The sequence below is a fragment of the Notolepis coatsorum genome, assembly GCF_963971535.1.
Source record: "Notolepis coatsorum genome assembly, chromosome: 13".
Lineage (NCBI taxonomy): Eukaryota > Metazoa > Chordata > Actinopteri > Aulopiformes > Paralepididae > Notolepis > Notolepis coatsorum.
The window spans coordinates 128,366,661-128,383,571 of record NC_140177.1 but is presented as its reverse complement, the minus strand read 5'-3'; the positions used below and the strand labels follow the sequence as shown (position 1 = coordinate 128,383,571).

At 44.6% G+C, this 16,911-nt stretch overlaps 1 protein-coding gene across 1 annotated transcript in view; it reads right to left on the bottom strand.

Annotated features, from left to right (window-relative positions):
• Window positions 1-16,911, bottom strand: part of stard3nl (STARD3 N-terminal like) — a 114,877-nt gene that overhangs the window by 9,653 nt on the left and 88,313 nt on the right. Inside the window, 2 exon segments of the mRNA XM_084328120.1 lie at window positions 11,212-11,267; window positions 12,411-12,509. Of these exon segments, the coding sequence (XP_084184246.1) occupies window positions 11,215-11,267; window positions 12,411-12,509 (152 nt within the window). The 3' untranslated portion in view covers window positions 11,212-11,214.

Below are 16,911 nucleotides of genomic sequence, written 5' to 3'. Positions count from 1 at the left end.
TCCTTTGCGTCTAGTAGGCATGGGCCAATTTGTGATTTTGGTGGTATGTGCTATTTGCACAGATGTTTAGCCCTTGAATGAATGAATGAATGAAAACGTTATTTAACATTGCAGAATGGGTACAATACAGTACGGCTCAATACACACAATTGTTAACTCTTTCAGTGCCACGCCTGGTTTTCCGTTTTACCGCTTGAATGCCACCATCGGCGCCAATGTTAACGTTAATATCGCCTAATCTATGTTTTAAATTATGGCTATGTGTCTAATCTGCCCATCGCATTATCAAAGACTATTTTCCAGTCAGTGCTGTGAAGGCAGATTGTTTTTTTATCGCGTCGTTTCCGTTTCAGAGCAGTTAGAAAAGCCCCCGTTTTGATATAAAAAACAGCTCATTCTGGAGCATTCTATGAAAATCGTCTTTTAGTGGAATATTCCACAACGTTGATATTCGTCGGCCTTTTTATGAATCGTTTTCAAATAAACGCTAGATGATCAATATTATACGTGCACGCAAGCACATTACGGCCGCGCACTGATAATCGCTCCGTTGATTTCCTCACAGACTTTTACAGTGAAACCGAAAGAAGACATTTCACAAAACAGCTTATAACTTCATCAAACTTACTCCGATTATCCTTACCTGACATCAGATGGTATCCAACTGGTATATTCCAATTCCTGATCACCATTCGAAAAAATCGATACGTGTATGGATCCAACGCGACACTGTAGATCTCCATGATCCGCGGGGATCTGAGGCTCCAGAATGAACTGTGGTAACCCCGGCTGGATCAGTGAACTGGAAAATGTGGAGTACCGGATTTTTTTCCCCATTCATTTTCATTGAGTCCATTCCAAAATCACTTATGTCATCTGGGAGACGACAGGGGGCGCTTTTTTCCACAGTGATCACCGGCGCAGCTCGGCTATACTCGGGTAGGCTCGGGTGATGCAATAATTTTTCAGATCGCAAAAAAAATTATAATAATAATAATTCCGAGAAATCTCGTGAGTGGCACGCAACCACCTATAAAAAAACCTGAGAAATCTCGTGAGTGGCACTGAAAGAGTTAAGGGGATGCAGACCAGAGAAAGACTTTCGTCTTGTTTACAGTACATCAAGGTCCCCCATTTTCAATTCATAGTGTGCACACGCACAGTATAATATGCATGTGATAAATAGTTTGTTAATAAACTGTGTTACTTGAACAATTTTCACTGTGCTCCTAAATTTCTTTGTGTGCTCCAAAATTTTTATTTAGATTTTATTTATTAACATTTTATTTAGGAGCACATGTGCTCCTTGGGAAAAAGGTTAGCGTAGAGCCCTATATATGGAGACATTAACACTTTGGTTGCCTAAGGTTAAATTAATGATATACCATAGATTGCCAGCGCTATTTGTCTATGGAGAAAGTCCCCTTCTTTGCAGGGCTATAACTTTTTAAATTCTATTGCTACATTGCCATTATTAGGGCCCATTCAAAGTCCTATATGTATTGTTCATTGTGTAGCAACGTTAAACTTTTTCATTCACATATTCATAGTAAAGTATGGTCTAATGTATAAGTATGTTTTCATCTCTTTCTGCAGCTTTCTCCAGAACGTGATATATAGCCCCAAATGCATTATATTGATGATGAAATACAGTTTGATGGCAATCAGCGCGATATAAAAAATTCCAACTAGACGTACTTCTAGAAGTTACTACACGTCATCTGATGTTGACCGGATGGGCGAGGGGGCGTTTATAATTCCGTGGGCAGCGTTATACCAATCATCTAATGTGGGTCAAATGTTGATAATATCAGTTATTATCGAAGACGGTAACGTTACACGCTGAAACTCACCCCAGTCTCCGCGCGCCGTTGGGCGATCATCGTCGAGTAGAAATTTTATCATTATGGGATATATTTTTACCCGGTCCATCTCCAGCTTGTATAATGGTATATACGTCCAAATCATGTTGTTTATCGAGTTATTGGCAATCGGTCACCGTGTAGCGTGACGAGCCAGAGTCACATGAACTATAGCGAGCGCCCGGAAGTACTACGGTCGTCATGACAACCTCTATTCAACATCCTGTTTAAGCGATTGCGCCGATCGGCCACCAGATGGCGCTCCTGAACCGCCAGAGAGCTCAGTGGGTCCTGCTGGTGGATCTCAGGCCAGCGGAGGGACATTATGAATCCGATCGCAGATTTTTGAAATATTGATATAAGGACGCTGTACAGCGTCCCCCGGCAACTTTAGCATGGCCAGCAAAGACGTGAAAAGACGTGTCCCGGCACTCAAAGTGTTAACATTATGTTATCAAACATAGGGACGAATACTGTAAAAAAGTGTCGACAGATTTTATAATCTGTTAATTTTCAACATAAAAATTTTATTTTATTAATTAACACAATCCCGCCCAAGAACGGATATATCCGTGTTTCGATTCCATGCTTAACTCTTTCAGTGCCAGCAGGGGGCGCACGATTTAGCGCTTGAATGCCCACCATCCACTTCAATGTTAGCGTTAAACATGCCTAATCTATATTTTAAATTATGGCTATGTGTCTAATCTGCCCGTCGCTTATCAATGACTCGTTTTCCAGTCAACATTGTCGAAGCGGATTGTTTTCTTATCGGTTCATTCTCGTTTTATAGCATCTTGAAAAGCCCTCGTTTTCAAGGAAAATAAAAAGATTCCATAATAAACGGAATATTCTAGAATACACAAAAACGTTCAAATTTTTCGGCCTATTTATGAATCGTTTTCAAATAAACGCTAGATTATCGATAGTACTGTATGTGTACGTATGCACGCTATAGGGCCATTAAGGGCCAGGTGTTAAGACAGCATTAATTAGTGTTAGAGATTTAAAGGCTTGCTGGGGTAGCGTCAGCGAAGCGTCGAGAAACGAAGAGGGACAAAGAGGAGGAGTTTTCCTGGAGTTCTTCGCCGAGGGACCCACCGATCCACCTAGTGCTAAGTACACCCTAGTCCTATCTTACACTCCACTCTGAAAAATCCTTTCCCTCCCACTCTGCTATTTCTCTACTTCCTCCCTGCCACTCTTGACAAGACAATGTGTCTCATACCTATATCCACAATCTGCTCCTCTAGAACAGATTTAACCCACCCACGGCAGTTTGCTAGCAACCCGGCTAATCTCTCCTACCCTCCTACAGCCACTAATACACCTGTCACAGTACGGGGAGGCTTATGGAATTGTCAATCAGCAGTCAAGAAAGCTGACTTCATTACTGCCTACGCCCATAGTCTAAATCTGCAGCTCCTGGCTCTAACTGAGACCTGGATAACCCCCAATAACTCATCAACACCTGCAGCATTATCTACAAACTATAACTTCACTCACACACCTCGACCTTCCAGACGGGGTGGAGGCACTGGCCTCATGACATCTCCTTCATGGGCTACAAACGTAACACCACTCCCAGAACTGTCACTCTCCTCTCTCGAATATCATGCAGTATCTGTCTCTAATCCTTTCAATCTCACCATTGTTACACTCTACCGCCCTCCAGGTACACTCGATCACTTCACAGATGAGCTGGACATGCTTCTTAGCTCCTTACCGGAAGATGGTACCCCTCTCCTTCTATTGGGCGACTTCAACCTGCCTGACTCATCTCAGTCAGTCATAGTAGTCTCCCTCCTACAATCGTTTGACCTGACTCCCACTGCCATGCCTCCCACCCACAAAGCAGGCAACTCCTTGGATCTCATATTTTCCCGTAACTCCAGCATCATTAACACCACGGTAACTCCCCTACATGTATCTGACCATTCCTTCATATCCTTCTCACTAACTCTCATGCTTAACCGAAAGGTCTTCACCCCAACTCAAACAGTCTCACTCAGACGCAACCTGCCCTCCCTATCCCCCTCCACCCTCTCCTCTGACATACTATCCGCTCTACCTTTGAGTGACACCTTCTCTGCTCTCTCCACAGAGATGGCAACCTCCACCCTCCTTTCAGCCCTTGCAACCTCCTTCAACAAGCTCTGTCCCCTCGTTGAGAAACCTGCCCACCGTTCCCCACCCAGTCCATGGCTGACAGAACCAGTGAGAGAACAAAGACAGGTCCTGAGAGCAGCTGAAAGGAAGTATAGAAAGTCACGCCTCACTGCTGACATCGACACATATCACAACCTCTTGTTAACATTCTCCAAAACCATCACTAATGCCAAAGCTTCTTTCTTCCACCATAGGATCGAGGCCTCTGCCAAGAATCTTCGCAAACTGCATGCTACCATGTCCTCCCTCCTCACTCCCCCCCCACCCCCCCCTCCCTCATCTTTCTCTGCCGAAGACTTTGCGATCTTCTTTGAGGAAAAAGTGGAGAACATCCGCAGCTCCTTCTCCCAACCCCCACCCATTCCAAATGCTGAATCGAGAACCTCATCCTTCACTCTGTCATCTTTCTCTCCCATTACAGAAGCAGAGACCCTGACACTGGTAACGTCGAACCGTCCGACTACTTGCCAGCTGGACCAGCTACCCTCCCCACTCCTCCAGACCATAGCACCAGACATCCTCCCATTCCTAACGGCAACCATCAACTCCTCACTCAACTCGGGGGTGGTCCCCACCTCCCTAAAACAAGCCAGAGTCACGCCGCTCATAAAAAAACCAACCCTGAACCCTACCGTCATAGGCAACTACCGTCCTGTCTCTCTTCTCTCCTTCCTTTCTAAAACACTTGAACGTGCTGTATCCAACCAACTTACTGCTTATCTCTTACAGAATGACCTCCTAGACCCTAATCAGTCAGGCTTCAGGACTGGTCACTCCACAGAGACAGCCCTCATTGCGGTCACAGAGGCACTTCACTTAGCAAAAGCGAAAGGCCTCTCCTCTGTCCTGATTCTCCTAGATCTATCTGCAGCCTTCGACACAGTCAACCACCAGATCCTCCTTGCGGCCCTCGCAGGAATGGGAGTGGCTGGCTCTGCGCTGACATGGCTGTCATCATACCTCAATGACCGCTCCTACCAAGTGTCATGGAGAGGGACCCTGTCGGCCACCCGCCCCCTGCGGACGGGTGTCCCCCAGGGCTCGGTTTTAGGACCCCTTCTCTTCTCCCTCTACACTAAATCACTGGGTAACATTATCACGTCTCATGGCTTCTCCTACCATTGTTATGCCGACGATACTCAACTCTTCCTCTCCTTCCCTCCCTCAGATATCCACGTCTCTGAGCGGATCTCGGCCTGTCTGTCCGACATCTCCGCCTGGATGACGTCCAACCACCTCAAACTGAACCTAAGCAAAACAGAATTGCTCCACCTGCCGGCCAAATCCTCCCCCCTAACCGACCTTTCAATCACAGTCGAGAATGCAGCTGTGACTGCGTCCCCGACCGCCAAGAACCTTGGTGTTGTCCTCGACGACCAGTTGAACTTCTCTGCTCACATCGCAGCGACGACCAGAACCTGCCGATTCCTCCTGAGCAACGTCAGAAGGATCCGCCCCTTCCTGACAAAAGAAGCCACCCAACTCCTCGTCCAATCAACAGTCATCTCCCGCCTCGACTACTGCAATGCACTGCTCGCTGGCCTCCCGGCCACTGCCACTAAGCCTCTTCAACTCATTCAGAACGCAGCGGCCCGCCTGATCTCAAACCTACCGAAGTCGGCCCATGTCACCCCACTTCTTAGGGACCTGCACTGGCTCCCCATTGCTGCACGAATCCGCTTCAAGGCCCTCGACCTAGCATACCGTGCGGCAAAGGGAACCGCTCCCGCCTACCTCCGGTCAATGGTCTCTAACTACACACCCTCAAGACCCCTACGCTCTGCATCTTCTGGCCGCCTCAGACCTACTCCTATCCAAGCTCCGGGAGGGTCATCAAAGAGAAGTCGCCTATTCTCAGTCCTTGCCCCACAATGGTGGAATGAACTACCCACCCCAGTTAGGACAGGCGAATCACGTCCAATCTTTCGCCGTCGACTAAAGACGCACTTCTTCAACCATTATCTGAATTTAAAAAAAATATATATATAAAAAAATAAAAAATCTAACCCTAACTAACCGTACTGTCATGCACTTGTCCTAATAAACTAACCTACACTGTAGCACTCAACACTTTGATGAACATTGTTACTCAGCTGATAGAGTTGTGCCCTTCCTGATGGCTTGTCGTACAGAACTTGTAAGTCGCTTTGGATAAAAGCGTCAGCTAAATGACTAAATGTAAATGTAAATGTATATAGGCGATCTGATATCTGATCTGATATATTTCCTGATCGCTCGCACAGCCAAACAGCCACATCACACATAGGGGAAAAGCTTATATCTCCGTGAAAACAGGTCAGATTATCCTAAGACTGGTAAAATAGATTCCTTACCCGAGATCAGATGTTATCCAAAAAGATTATTCCAATTCCTGATCGCCATTCCAAAAATCGATCGCTTTTATTGATCCAACGCTACATACTGTAAACACATATTCCACGCTGTTCTGATGGTCCACAATGACTGGGATCATCTCCGGTTACATGCGTGAGAAGTAAAATGTGGATTCCGGATTTTTCTTTTCTCATCCATTTTCATTGAGTCCATTCCAAAAGGGTGCATTACGATCTGGGAGACGATAGGGGGCGCTTTTTTCACATCTGAGCTCCTGATGGGGCTGGTTTCCCAACGGTAGACTCGGTTGATGAAATATGAATTCAGATCGCTAATAAAAAAAATTCACGCTAATTGTCGTCGTGGGCATTCAGGGGGCGGGCTGATAACACGTGTTATGTCGTGGTGGGCATTCAAAGTGTTAAAGGACCGAAGGACGGATATATCCGTGGCAAGTTGTTTTGGCTTTTATTCCATTTTAATAACCTATTCAAGGTCAGATGTACCCTACTCTTTGAATTCGACAAAGTGCATTACCGGCCAGATCATCTTAGGGGCGCTGTCGCAATAATGCAGTGTGCCCTGTGGCTGAACGGTGCATTTTTTTTTTTTTTTACTTTCAATCGAGTTTCCAGTTAGCTGGATTCTGGATGTGCAGCCTGTAGCTTGGAATACGTTTTGGATCGCGGATTTCACTATGCAATAAGGGGATTTATCATCAGCCAATGGACATATCGATCTACCAGATGGCGATCGATAATGGGGAAATGCTCGGGGGGATCCAACCGGCTCATGGTAAGATCTTTTTCACGTAAATTACAGCCCGATCGGGCCTCGTTATGATACTCAACCAGGCGATCAGCGTATGTGGCTACTTAGACGAACATGGTTATTGGTAATCAATAATAAGAAACGACGTCCCCCGCCCCCCCCCCCCCCCCCCTTTCATGCATACATGCTTGAGGATCGTGCCGATCATATGCAGTTTGAGTTTTAACTGTAGCTTATGTATAACGGAAATGCCATTGGATATAACGTTAGTAGCTATTAGCCCTTTATCTCGCCTTCCAGGAAATATCCTAGCCGGAATCCCGTATAACGCTTATATTCACGGCGCTATAAAATTAAAACGTATTGATGACATTTTTTTTTCTTTAAGCCATTTTGAAGGGACGGTTTATGGTCTCAATTGACAATGAGAATGGACAGATAGCAATACTATAAAGTATAGATTTAGCTCTACAAACAGCCCCCGATGCTGGTCGTCTAGAGTGATATTAGACGCATCCCAGTGGCCGCCAATGTGTTAAGGGGAGCAAAAAAAGCCCTGGAATTTTTTTTTCTAACCCTCACAAGCACACATGAGCACACACACAACACACACACTGTATACGCTCACACACTAACAGTCACTTTAGCATGAACACACACACACACACACACACACACACATGCTGCACACGCTCACACTCAACGGTCACTTTACACAATGGAAAGGTCACTTTAAAAAAGAAATTATAAAAAGAACGGGAGTGGTTCTTGTATAGTAAACAGATGGATATAGCAAGCTAGCATAAGGAAACATAATATAACTGTAGATTGTATAGTATAGCATTGTGTACATAAGACCCAGTGCCTCATCCGTAGCTAACATTGTATTGCACTATTGCAGGACCTTAGCATGTCTTACCAGGGCGGCTGGGTAGCGCAGCGGACTAAGCGCCTGCCTACCACCGCAGAGACACTGGTATTGAATCCAGCTGTCAGCGGTACCTCCGGCTTGGTCGGTCGTCCATACTAACACAATTGGCAGTGTTAAGAGGGTGGGAAGCCGGTGGGGGGTGTATCCTGGTCGCTGTAAACAGCGACTCCTACAGGTTGGTCGGGGCGCCTGCTCAGCGAGGAAGGGAACTGGTTTTTGTTGGTAAAACAAGTTTAGTTTGGAAAGGCTTCCTTTGCGCCGTGATGCACTTCATCAGAACTCCTGCGGATCTGACTCAGTGGAACATAATATAAATACATCCTAGAGGCTACAGTTTCCACAAGGCAAGTAAAGAATGAATATGGTTTTAAAAAGAAAGGACCCCAGGAAGACTAGCAGTCATTCTGTTCCTAATTTATGCAAATGACATGTCGTCAGCTTGTGACTGCAACTTGTTCTTGTTCGCGGATGACTCAGCCCTGCTGGTCTCTAACAAGAACAAGTTACAGGTTGAAAAAACCCTCAGCTCAGAACTCGGCAGAATCTGCACCTGGCTCGCTTATAACAAACTATCATTACACATCATCATTAGCTTCGGCTAACGGGAGAAGGGTTCTGGCTAGACAAGGCCTGAGCCACCATTGGACTGAATAACAGCAGAGACGATAGCAATGAAAATACAATCTGATAACATCTGGGCTGAGGCTTCTGTTTATATCTGTTTAAAGTACACAACGCAGAGGGAGTGATGGAGAGGTGATAACACAAGAAGACGTGATACTGGCCGATTGATCAGAATCTAACAATACCTAGGTTCCATCCTAGAGGCAAATCTTTCCTGTGACAAAATGGCATCCAATGTAATAAAAAAAGTCAACCAATGAACTAGATTCTTGTACCGGATCTCCTCTCTGGTAAACTGGTAAACAAGAATACCCTGAAGACTCTGGCAGGAGCACTCATTCAAGGGTACTACGACTATGCTTGCACCTCATGGTACCAAAGCACCTCAAAGGCGCTAAAAACAAGATTACAAACATCACAAAACAAACTGGTCAGACTACTACTTGACCTTACTCCTAGAACCCACCTCAACCTGCCCACTTTGACTACCTAGGATGGCTTAGAGTAGACGACCGGGTCTACAAGATACACTATACGACTAAGGTACCCATGTACATGTCAAAATACTTCCCAAAGGTCAGTGAATACCACGACCACAACACCAGAGGGAGCTCAACAAATCATGTTAAACCCAGATTCGGCTCAAACAAGGGACTAAACACATTTCACAATTATGCCATATCAATGTGGAACGCCCTACCCAAAGCTGTAAAGGAATGTGAATCACTACCCACTTTCAAAACCACTCTCAAAGAGCACCTACGGGAGACTGCAATTCGAAACTGGCCCCTGTAAATGTCCTAACCCAATAATACACGAGACCCTCTTCTTGGGACCAAGTAAGGTTGTTGATATTCCAATGTACAGTTTTGCTTGTACAGTTGTACAGTTTCCCCCACCCACCTCCAATGTACAGTTCCCCCACCCCCACCCCACCTACCCAACCCCCCCCCCCCAACCTCCTCCAATGTACAGTTTCTACGTCAAATGTATATACTCTCTTTTTTAGACTCTTCTCAGTACTGTATTTGTAAATCTGGTATGTCATTAATGTATAGATGTAGCAGTACTGTCTATCTGTATGTTGTGTATGTCATATAACATATTATGTTATGATGAATTGAAAATGGGGGACCCTGATGTAAACAAGACGAAAGTCTTTCTCTGGTCTGCATCCCCTTAACACTATGGCGTCCGTTCACGAGTATATACGTGTTTCGAAAAAGAGCGTTGTGGACCAGAGTCACGTATATACTCGTGGCAAGTTGTTATTGTTTTATTCCATATTTATAGCGCTTATTAGGTACCCGATCCACTAGCAGGATCTTTCCACATATTTGATTTTCGAAACATGCAGTACCGGCCAGATCCGCTTAGGGGCGCCATCGCTCCACTGCAGTATCATTATGTGGATTTAAAAAAAAAATGCTTTTACAGTTCTGTGGGCGGATCATAGATCCTTGATTCCAAAAGAAACCCTCCATCTTGGATCAGCTTGCCGAGCGTTTTTTTCAGCGTGGAATAATGGGATTTATGATTAGCCAATGTGCATATCGATCTACCAGAATCCGATGACTGGTGAGGAAATGCTGCCGGCGATCACATGGCATGACGGTAGGATAATATTACCCCAAATTACAGCTGGATTGGACATTGTTTTATAACGTAACGTGATCGATCAGTGAAAATGCTATATTGAACGCACACTGTATTGCTAATCAATAATAGTAATCGGCATTCCCCGCCGCCCCCATTTCATCCATAGATGCTCTGTAATAGTCTGGATGCTACGCAGTTTGTTTTATTTCATTCGTATATATACAGCAGAAATGGCGTTTGATATAACGGCGCCAACGTTTAGCCTTTTTTGCAGCCTCCTGCAGAAAAGCCTAGACAAAAAGTGCGATATACCTTATATTCACGACGCTATAAAATGACAACCAACCGATGGATATTTTTTTTCTTTAAGCCATTATGAAGGCACGGTTTATGCACTCAAGTGACAATGAGAATGGACAGATAGCAATACTATAAATGATATATAAAGCTCTTAGAAAGTACATCGGTTTGTTTACAAGCCTCTGTCCTCTGAGGCCTGAATCGCCGCGCCCCGCCGGTCGCCATAGTGTTAACAATTGTGTGTATTGAGCTGTACTGTATATGTTGTTAATAAAGTTTTCAATCAATCAATTCAATTGATGGCTAATTGGTTTGGGCTGGGTATCAGCACCGATTCAATTCGATTTCAATTCACAGGGTCCCGATATTGATTCGATATTGATTAAACAAGGCTCGCTGGTGCTGGTTTCAGGGGCCACCACCCCTGTTGTAAAAGGTGTAATTTGGTCAAATTAGTTTTGTAGTTCAGCAGGCAAACTAGAGACATCTGCAGGATGGGATTGGGCACTAGAAATGTTGTGAGTTTAAGAATCAATATATCATTCAAATTAAATGATTAGATTAAAAAAATCTATATTTTTCGCCGTACAACACACAAAAACTAAATAAGACGGAACATACCTGTTAAATGAGTCCCTTTTCTGGGTCGTGTTTATCGTCAAGTTCATCGTCAGAGTCTGCAATTGGGAGGACAAGTATAAACCGTCTGGACAAGTACAAACCGCCTGGACAAGTATAAACCGTCTGGACAAGTATAAACCGTCTGGACAAGTATAAACCGTCTGGACAAGTATAAACCGTCTGGACAAGTATAAACCATGTGATTATTATGTAGGAAAATACCATCCACTCTAAAAGTGGTTTAACAGGGCTCCACCAGACTAATTAGGGTATTGGTATAAATTGGTATAACAAGTGTCATAACACTAAAATGTGAAAAATCTAAACAAAGCTACTTGATTTTCAGCAGTTTTTTCCCCACACAAAATCTGAATGATCGATTTTCCATTGTTTTAAATCATCTTTGTTCCATGACCCCAATTTAAAGGAACATGCCAACATTATGGAAAATGCACTTAGCGTCTTCTCCAGAGTCAGTCAAGAAGATAGATACCAGTTTACTCTGTGCGTCAGTAGAAAGCTACCCAGCTGCAAGCTAGCCTAGCTTAGCACAAATGAATGGAAGCAGATTGAGAACACTAGCCTAGCTTACTCTAAAACTCTGGGAGAGATGTTTTTGGCCAACAGCTAGGCTAGCTGGTCCGTATTCGCCCCCATTCATTTGAGGAAATTGGTATCTAACTATCTATCTCGTCTAACTAGACTGAATACATGTCCTACCTCATAACTTCTACAATGTCCATTTGCACCATTTTCTTTGCTCTCACAATGTTTATATTCCAGCCCTGTTAAGTTTTACTTTCTGTTTTGAAGATCTTGCCAATTTCAGCAACTAGAGATAAAAAAAACTCCATTGGATACCCTTTTTTTTTTTTTTTTTTTTTAACTTTGACCATTCCGCTGGTTCTTTTTGCGTTTATCGCTTTTTCTCTGGTCAAGTATGACCGACAGAAACAGGTTGAATGGGGGTACAGATGGGGGGAAAGACACTGAGAAAGTTACGGCTTGTCCGGGAGTCGAACTCGCTACCCCAGATCCGTGACGAGCACGGTTGTCCCCGACACCGAAATAGTGTTCGAGGTACGCGGTGAGCTACTGGAGCTCCCCCATTGGATACCTTTAAGTAATGAAAGTCAATTGCCAGCAATTCTACTGTCATCATCAATATCCTCAAGGCGGTTTCTGTTAGCAATGCTGACCTGCAACAGACTCGGGAGGTGAGTAGAACTGTCCATCCGACAGAGGTCCAGGGTGCATGAGTGGCGCTCTCTCTGAGGCGTCCATGATGGAGAGATATCCTGCAACCACAACCACAAATATGGGGAGAAATACACATTAGGGTTGGCTCGATACCATATCTTAATATCCAATACCGATATGACAACCTTGTGTATTTGGTGAGACTGATACCAGATACTATTTTTTTTCCCTCACCCTCCTAATGCCACCCAAATTCACATCTGTTCTTCCTGTGCCCCAGGACAGTTCAGTCAGTATGTTCTTCCTGTGCCCCAGGACAGTTCAGTCAGTATGTTCTTCCTGTGCCCCAGGACAGTTCAGTCAGTATGTTCTTCCTGTGGCCCAGGACAGTTCAGTCAGTATGTTCTTCCTGTGCCCCAGGACATGTGAGTCAGTATGTTCTTCCTGTGCCCCAGGACGCGTGTATATTTTCCCCAACAGTTTCACTTCCGCGTTCGGTTTGCGCGATCTGATTGGCCACTGACGTTTTTTTCAGCGCCAATCGCATTACTCCTAACAAACGCGCCAGCAGGCTGTTACCTTAACCCGGTCCCTAACCTTAACCAACTAACCCTAACCTTAACCAACTAACCCTAACCTTAACCAACTAACCCTAACCTTAACCAACTTCGAAAGAGAGCGACTTCGAAAGAGTCGCCAAGCTTAACCAGTTTGTTAGGAGTAACGCGATTGGCGCTGAGAGAAACGTCAGTGGCCAATCAGATCGCGCAAACCGAACGCGGAAGTGAAACTCCGTTGGGGAAAATATACAGGCCCCCAGGACAGGCCAGTCAGTATGTTCTTCCTGTGCCCCAGGACAGGTGAGTCAGTATGTTCTTCCTGTGCCCCAGGACAGTTCAGTCAGTATGTTCTTCCTGTGCCCCAGGACAGTTCAGTCAGTATGTTCTTCCTGTGCCCCAGGACAGTTCAGTCAGTATGTTCTTCTTGTGCCCCAGGACAGTTCAGTCAGTATGTTCTTCCTGTGCCCCAGGACAGTTCAGTCAGTATGTTCTTCCTGTGCCCCAGGACAGTTCAGTCAGTATGTTCTTCCTGTGCCCCAGGACAGTTCAGTCAGTATGTTCTTCCTGTGCCCCAGGACAGTTCAGTCAGTATGTTCTTCCTGTGCCCCAGGACAGTTCAGTCAGTATGTTCTTCCTGTGCCCCAGGACAGGTGAGTCAGTATGTTCTTCCTGTGCCACAGGACGCGTGTATATTTTCCCCAACAGAGTTTCACTTCCGCGTTCGGTTTGTGCAATCTGATTGGCCACTGACGTTTTTTTCAGCGCCAATCGCGTTACTCCTAACAATCGCGCCAGCAGGCTGTTACCCTAACCCTAACCTTAACCAACTAACCCTAACCCTAACCTTAACCAACTAACCCTAACCTTAACCAACTAACCCTAACCCTAACCAACTTCGAAAGAGAGCGACTTCGAAAGAGTCGCCAAGCTTAACCAGTTTGTTAGGAGTAACGCGATTGGCGCTGAGAGAAACGTCAGTGGCCAATCAGATCGCGCAAACCGAACGCGGAAGTGAAACTCCGTTGGGGAAAATATACAGGCCCCCAGGACAGGTCAGTCAGTATGTTCTTCCTGTGCCCCAGGACAGGTGAGTCAGTATGTTCTTCCTGTGCCCCAGGACAGTTCAGTCAGTATGTTCTTCTTGCGCCCCAGGACAGGTCAGTCAGTATGTTCTTCTTGCGCCCCAGGACAGGTCAGTCAGTATGTTCTTCCTGTGCCCCAGGACAGTTCAGTCAGTATGTTCTTCCTGTGCCCCAGGACAGGTCAGTCAGTATGTTCTTCCTGTGCCCCAGGACAGGTCAGTCAGTATGTTCTTCTTGCGCCCCAGCAGGGGCGTAACTGACGCCGGGGACATCGGAAAGTGTCCCCCCCACGTTTTACCGTCCAAAGAGCTGAGTCTGACTACCTGTTCTATTATTATGCAAAGAGCAGTAGATGGGGGTCGCATTCTTGCCCTGCACGGGCCAAGTACCCACTCGCTAAAGTACTTGTCTTTGCATAATAATAGCTCGGTCGTCAGCCTAGGTGTGTGTTAAAATACGTCAAACATATTGTTTACACTGTCTTTCTTCTATTATAACCCTCCCAAATCATATTCAGAAAGTATCACAGAGACTTCTATTGACCAAGGAATTATTTATTATTTCGCGGTTTATTCACATAACGTTATTGTTACAAAGGGTCAGATTAAACCGAATATATATATTTATTGCCTGAGATCCCATGTATAATATTTGTATATAGTTTGATATCCCTTGTATATTCTTTGTACATATACACGGAATATCCCTTTACCTGGTACAGGACAGACCATAATATTCGTTCTCATATTGGAAGCGATCCCCTAGGCGCCACGGCCATACCCCCAATGTCTAGTTCAAAGTCACTGCGAAGACATGCCTGAACATGCCCAGGTTTGCGCAGGAATACGAGACAGAAATGAGGTTGGTACTAGATTATTCACCGTACGTATAAATACGGCGCAGGTGGATACAGCAGCACTTAGCCTAAAGTCAAGTTACCCTCAAACGAGTTAACCCAACAAGTTGAAGCCTTCATCACGAGTCAACGACCAAGTGAAGTGAGCAACCTTGCGTCTAAATAGAGCACTTATAACCGCGTGCGAATAGGATAGTAAAAGTGTCAGAGCTTAGTGAAATAACGTCAAGTTCGACCTAGTTAATGTGAAGTACCGTGCACAGGAGAATCTACACCGGTGAATGCAGAGCCTTTTCCGGCTGGATTATATTGATTTTGGTACCGTGGTTGCTGGAGCAGAGAACCGTCTACCCGCTGCTGTGTGGGATTTACCCGTGAGGAGCATCACTCGAGCCCGTCTCTAGGAGAGGCTGGCTGGCTTTCACCTATGCTGTCGCGCATACTTGGATTATAGCTGCTGCTTTCGTCTGCCGATCAAGGGAGTAATGTACCGCCTCCCGTAGCTGGAGCTTATTGATTCCCCGTTGATCCAGACTTTTGCTACAGACAAATCCTCCCCCCTGCTGGCTTACAACCGGAGGGAACCCCCTTAGTATCTCCAGCTGACCTACTAGTGCAGGGGTGGCCAACCCGCGGCTCGCGAGCCGCATGCGGCTCTTTGCCCGTCAATGTGCGGCTCTTCCATCCATAAAAAAAAAAAAAAAAAAAAAAAAAAAAATTACTTTTTTTTTTTTATGTCACTCATTCCATAAGGACGTAGAATAAACATTTACAATTTTTTTTTAAATGGTCCATTTGCATGTTCTTGGTATCTGAATCTAGGGACATATATGGATCAGTGTCAGAAATAGTGTGTCTGTTACTAGGCTTGAGTAAATTGTAATGAACCAAAGGAGAATATCAATTCTATTTAAAAAAAATATTATCTTTGACTGTAAATAACACCATGCTAAAATTGACCAGACCTGAAAAATCTAAGCAAATGAATAAAGGGAAGATGATTAAACAGAAGGTTTTGTAGATACAGTACTGAATTCTGCCATCTTTTTTATAATGTAAATTTCTCCACCATTTTTCATCATATTGCAACACCGTTTTTTGCAAGACGTTCACAGAAAGGTAGAGAAACTAACTGCGTTCTGTTTTATGGCAATAACGTTCAGGTTTGTGGGAGATAATCCCAAAAAATAAGAGAAATTAAAAAGTAAATCCAGAAGTCAGATGATTGACAGGGGCTGGTGTGAGCTGGGTAGGGTAGTTTTTCGAAATTTGAAAGCCCTGAGTCTCTTCCTTCAAAAGACTACACTCACTTTTGGCTGTGCCACTTCCTCCTGTCAATATGCGCCGGTTTCCGACTCAATGCCCTGAGATTTCTATAATCTTATATTTCACTAATAACAGTTAAAATAATTGGTAAACAAACATAATGCTGAAAATATACACTTTTACTGTATATCTCAGGCTTAAGAGGTTAACCCTGTGAGGCCCAAATTAAAAAGAAATTAGCAACTTCAGAGGCCAGAGGGTGGGACATATAAAAACATTTACTATCAAATAGCATTGTGAGGCTGAACAACAGGACCAATTGACTATACATGTGCTTAAAGGGGAACTATCTTATAAATGGCTTTTTTCAGTGTTTACCATTGTTTCTTAGCTATGTGGACTTATATTAATAGGATAGGATCCAATTCTCCTCTCACAATATTCACCCTCACTGAACTGAGTCATCTGAAAATGTGCATATCTGTGATGTCAGAGATTTCTCAGCTGCATAATAATGTGGCAGTTGGCACCAGGCCACACAGTGGTTGGAGCCCAGCCTCAAAACGGCTTAAGATCTTGAGGTAGAAAAATGCGGTTTTTAGTACTTGATTAGAAATACAAAACAATGCATTTTTTTTGAAAAAAACCTAGGTGTTCCATAGACATTTACATTTACATTTAGTCATTTAGCTGACGCTTTTATCCAAAGCGACTTACAAGTTCTGTACGACAAGCC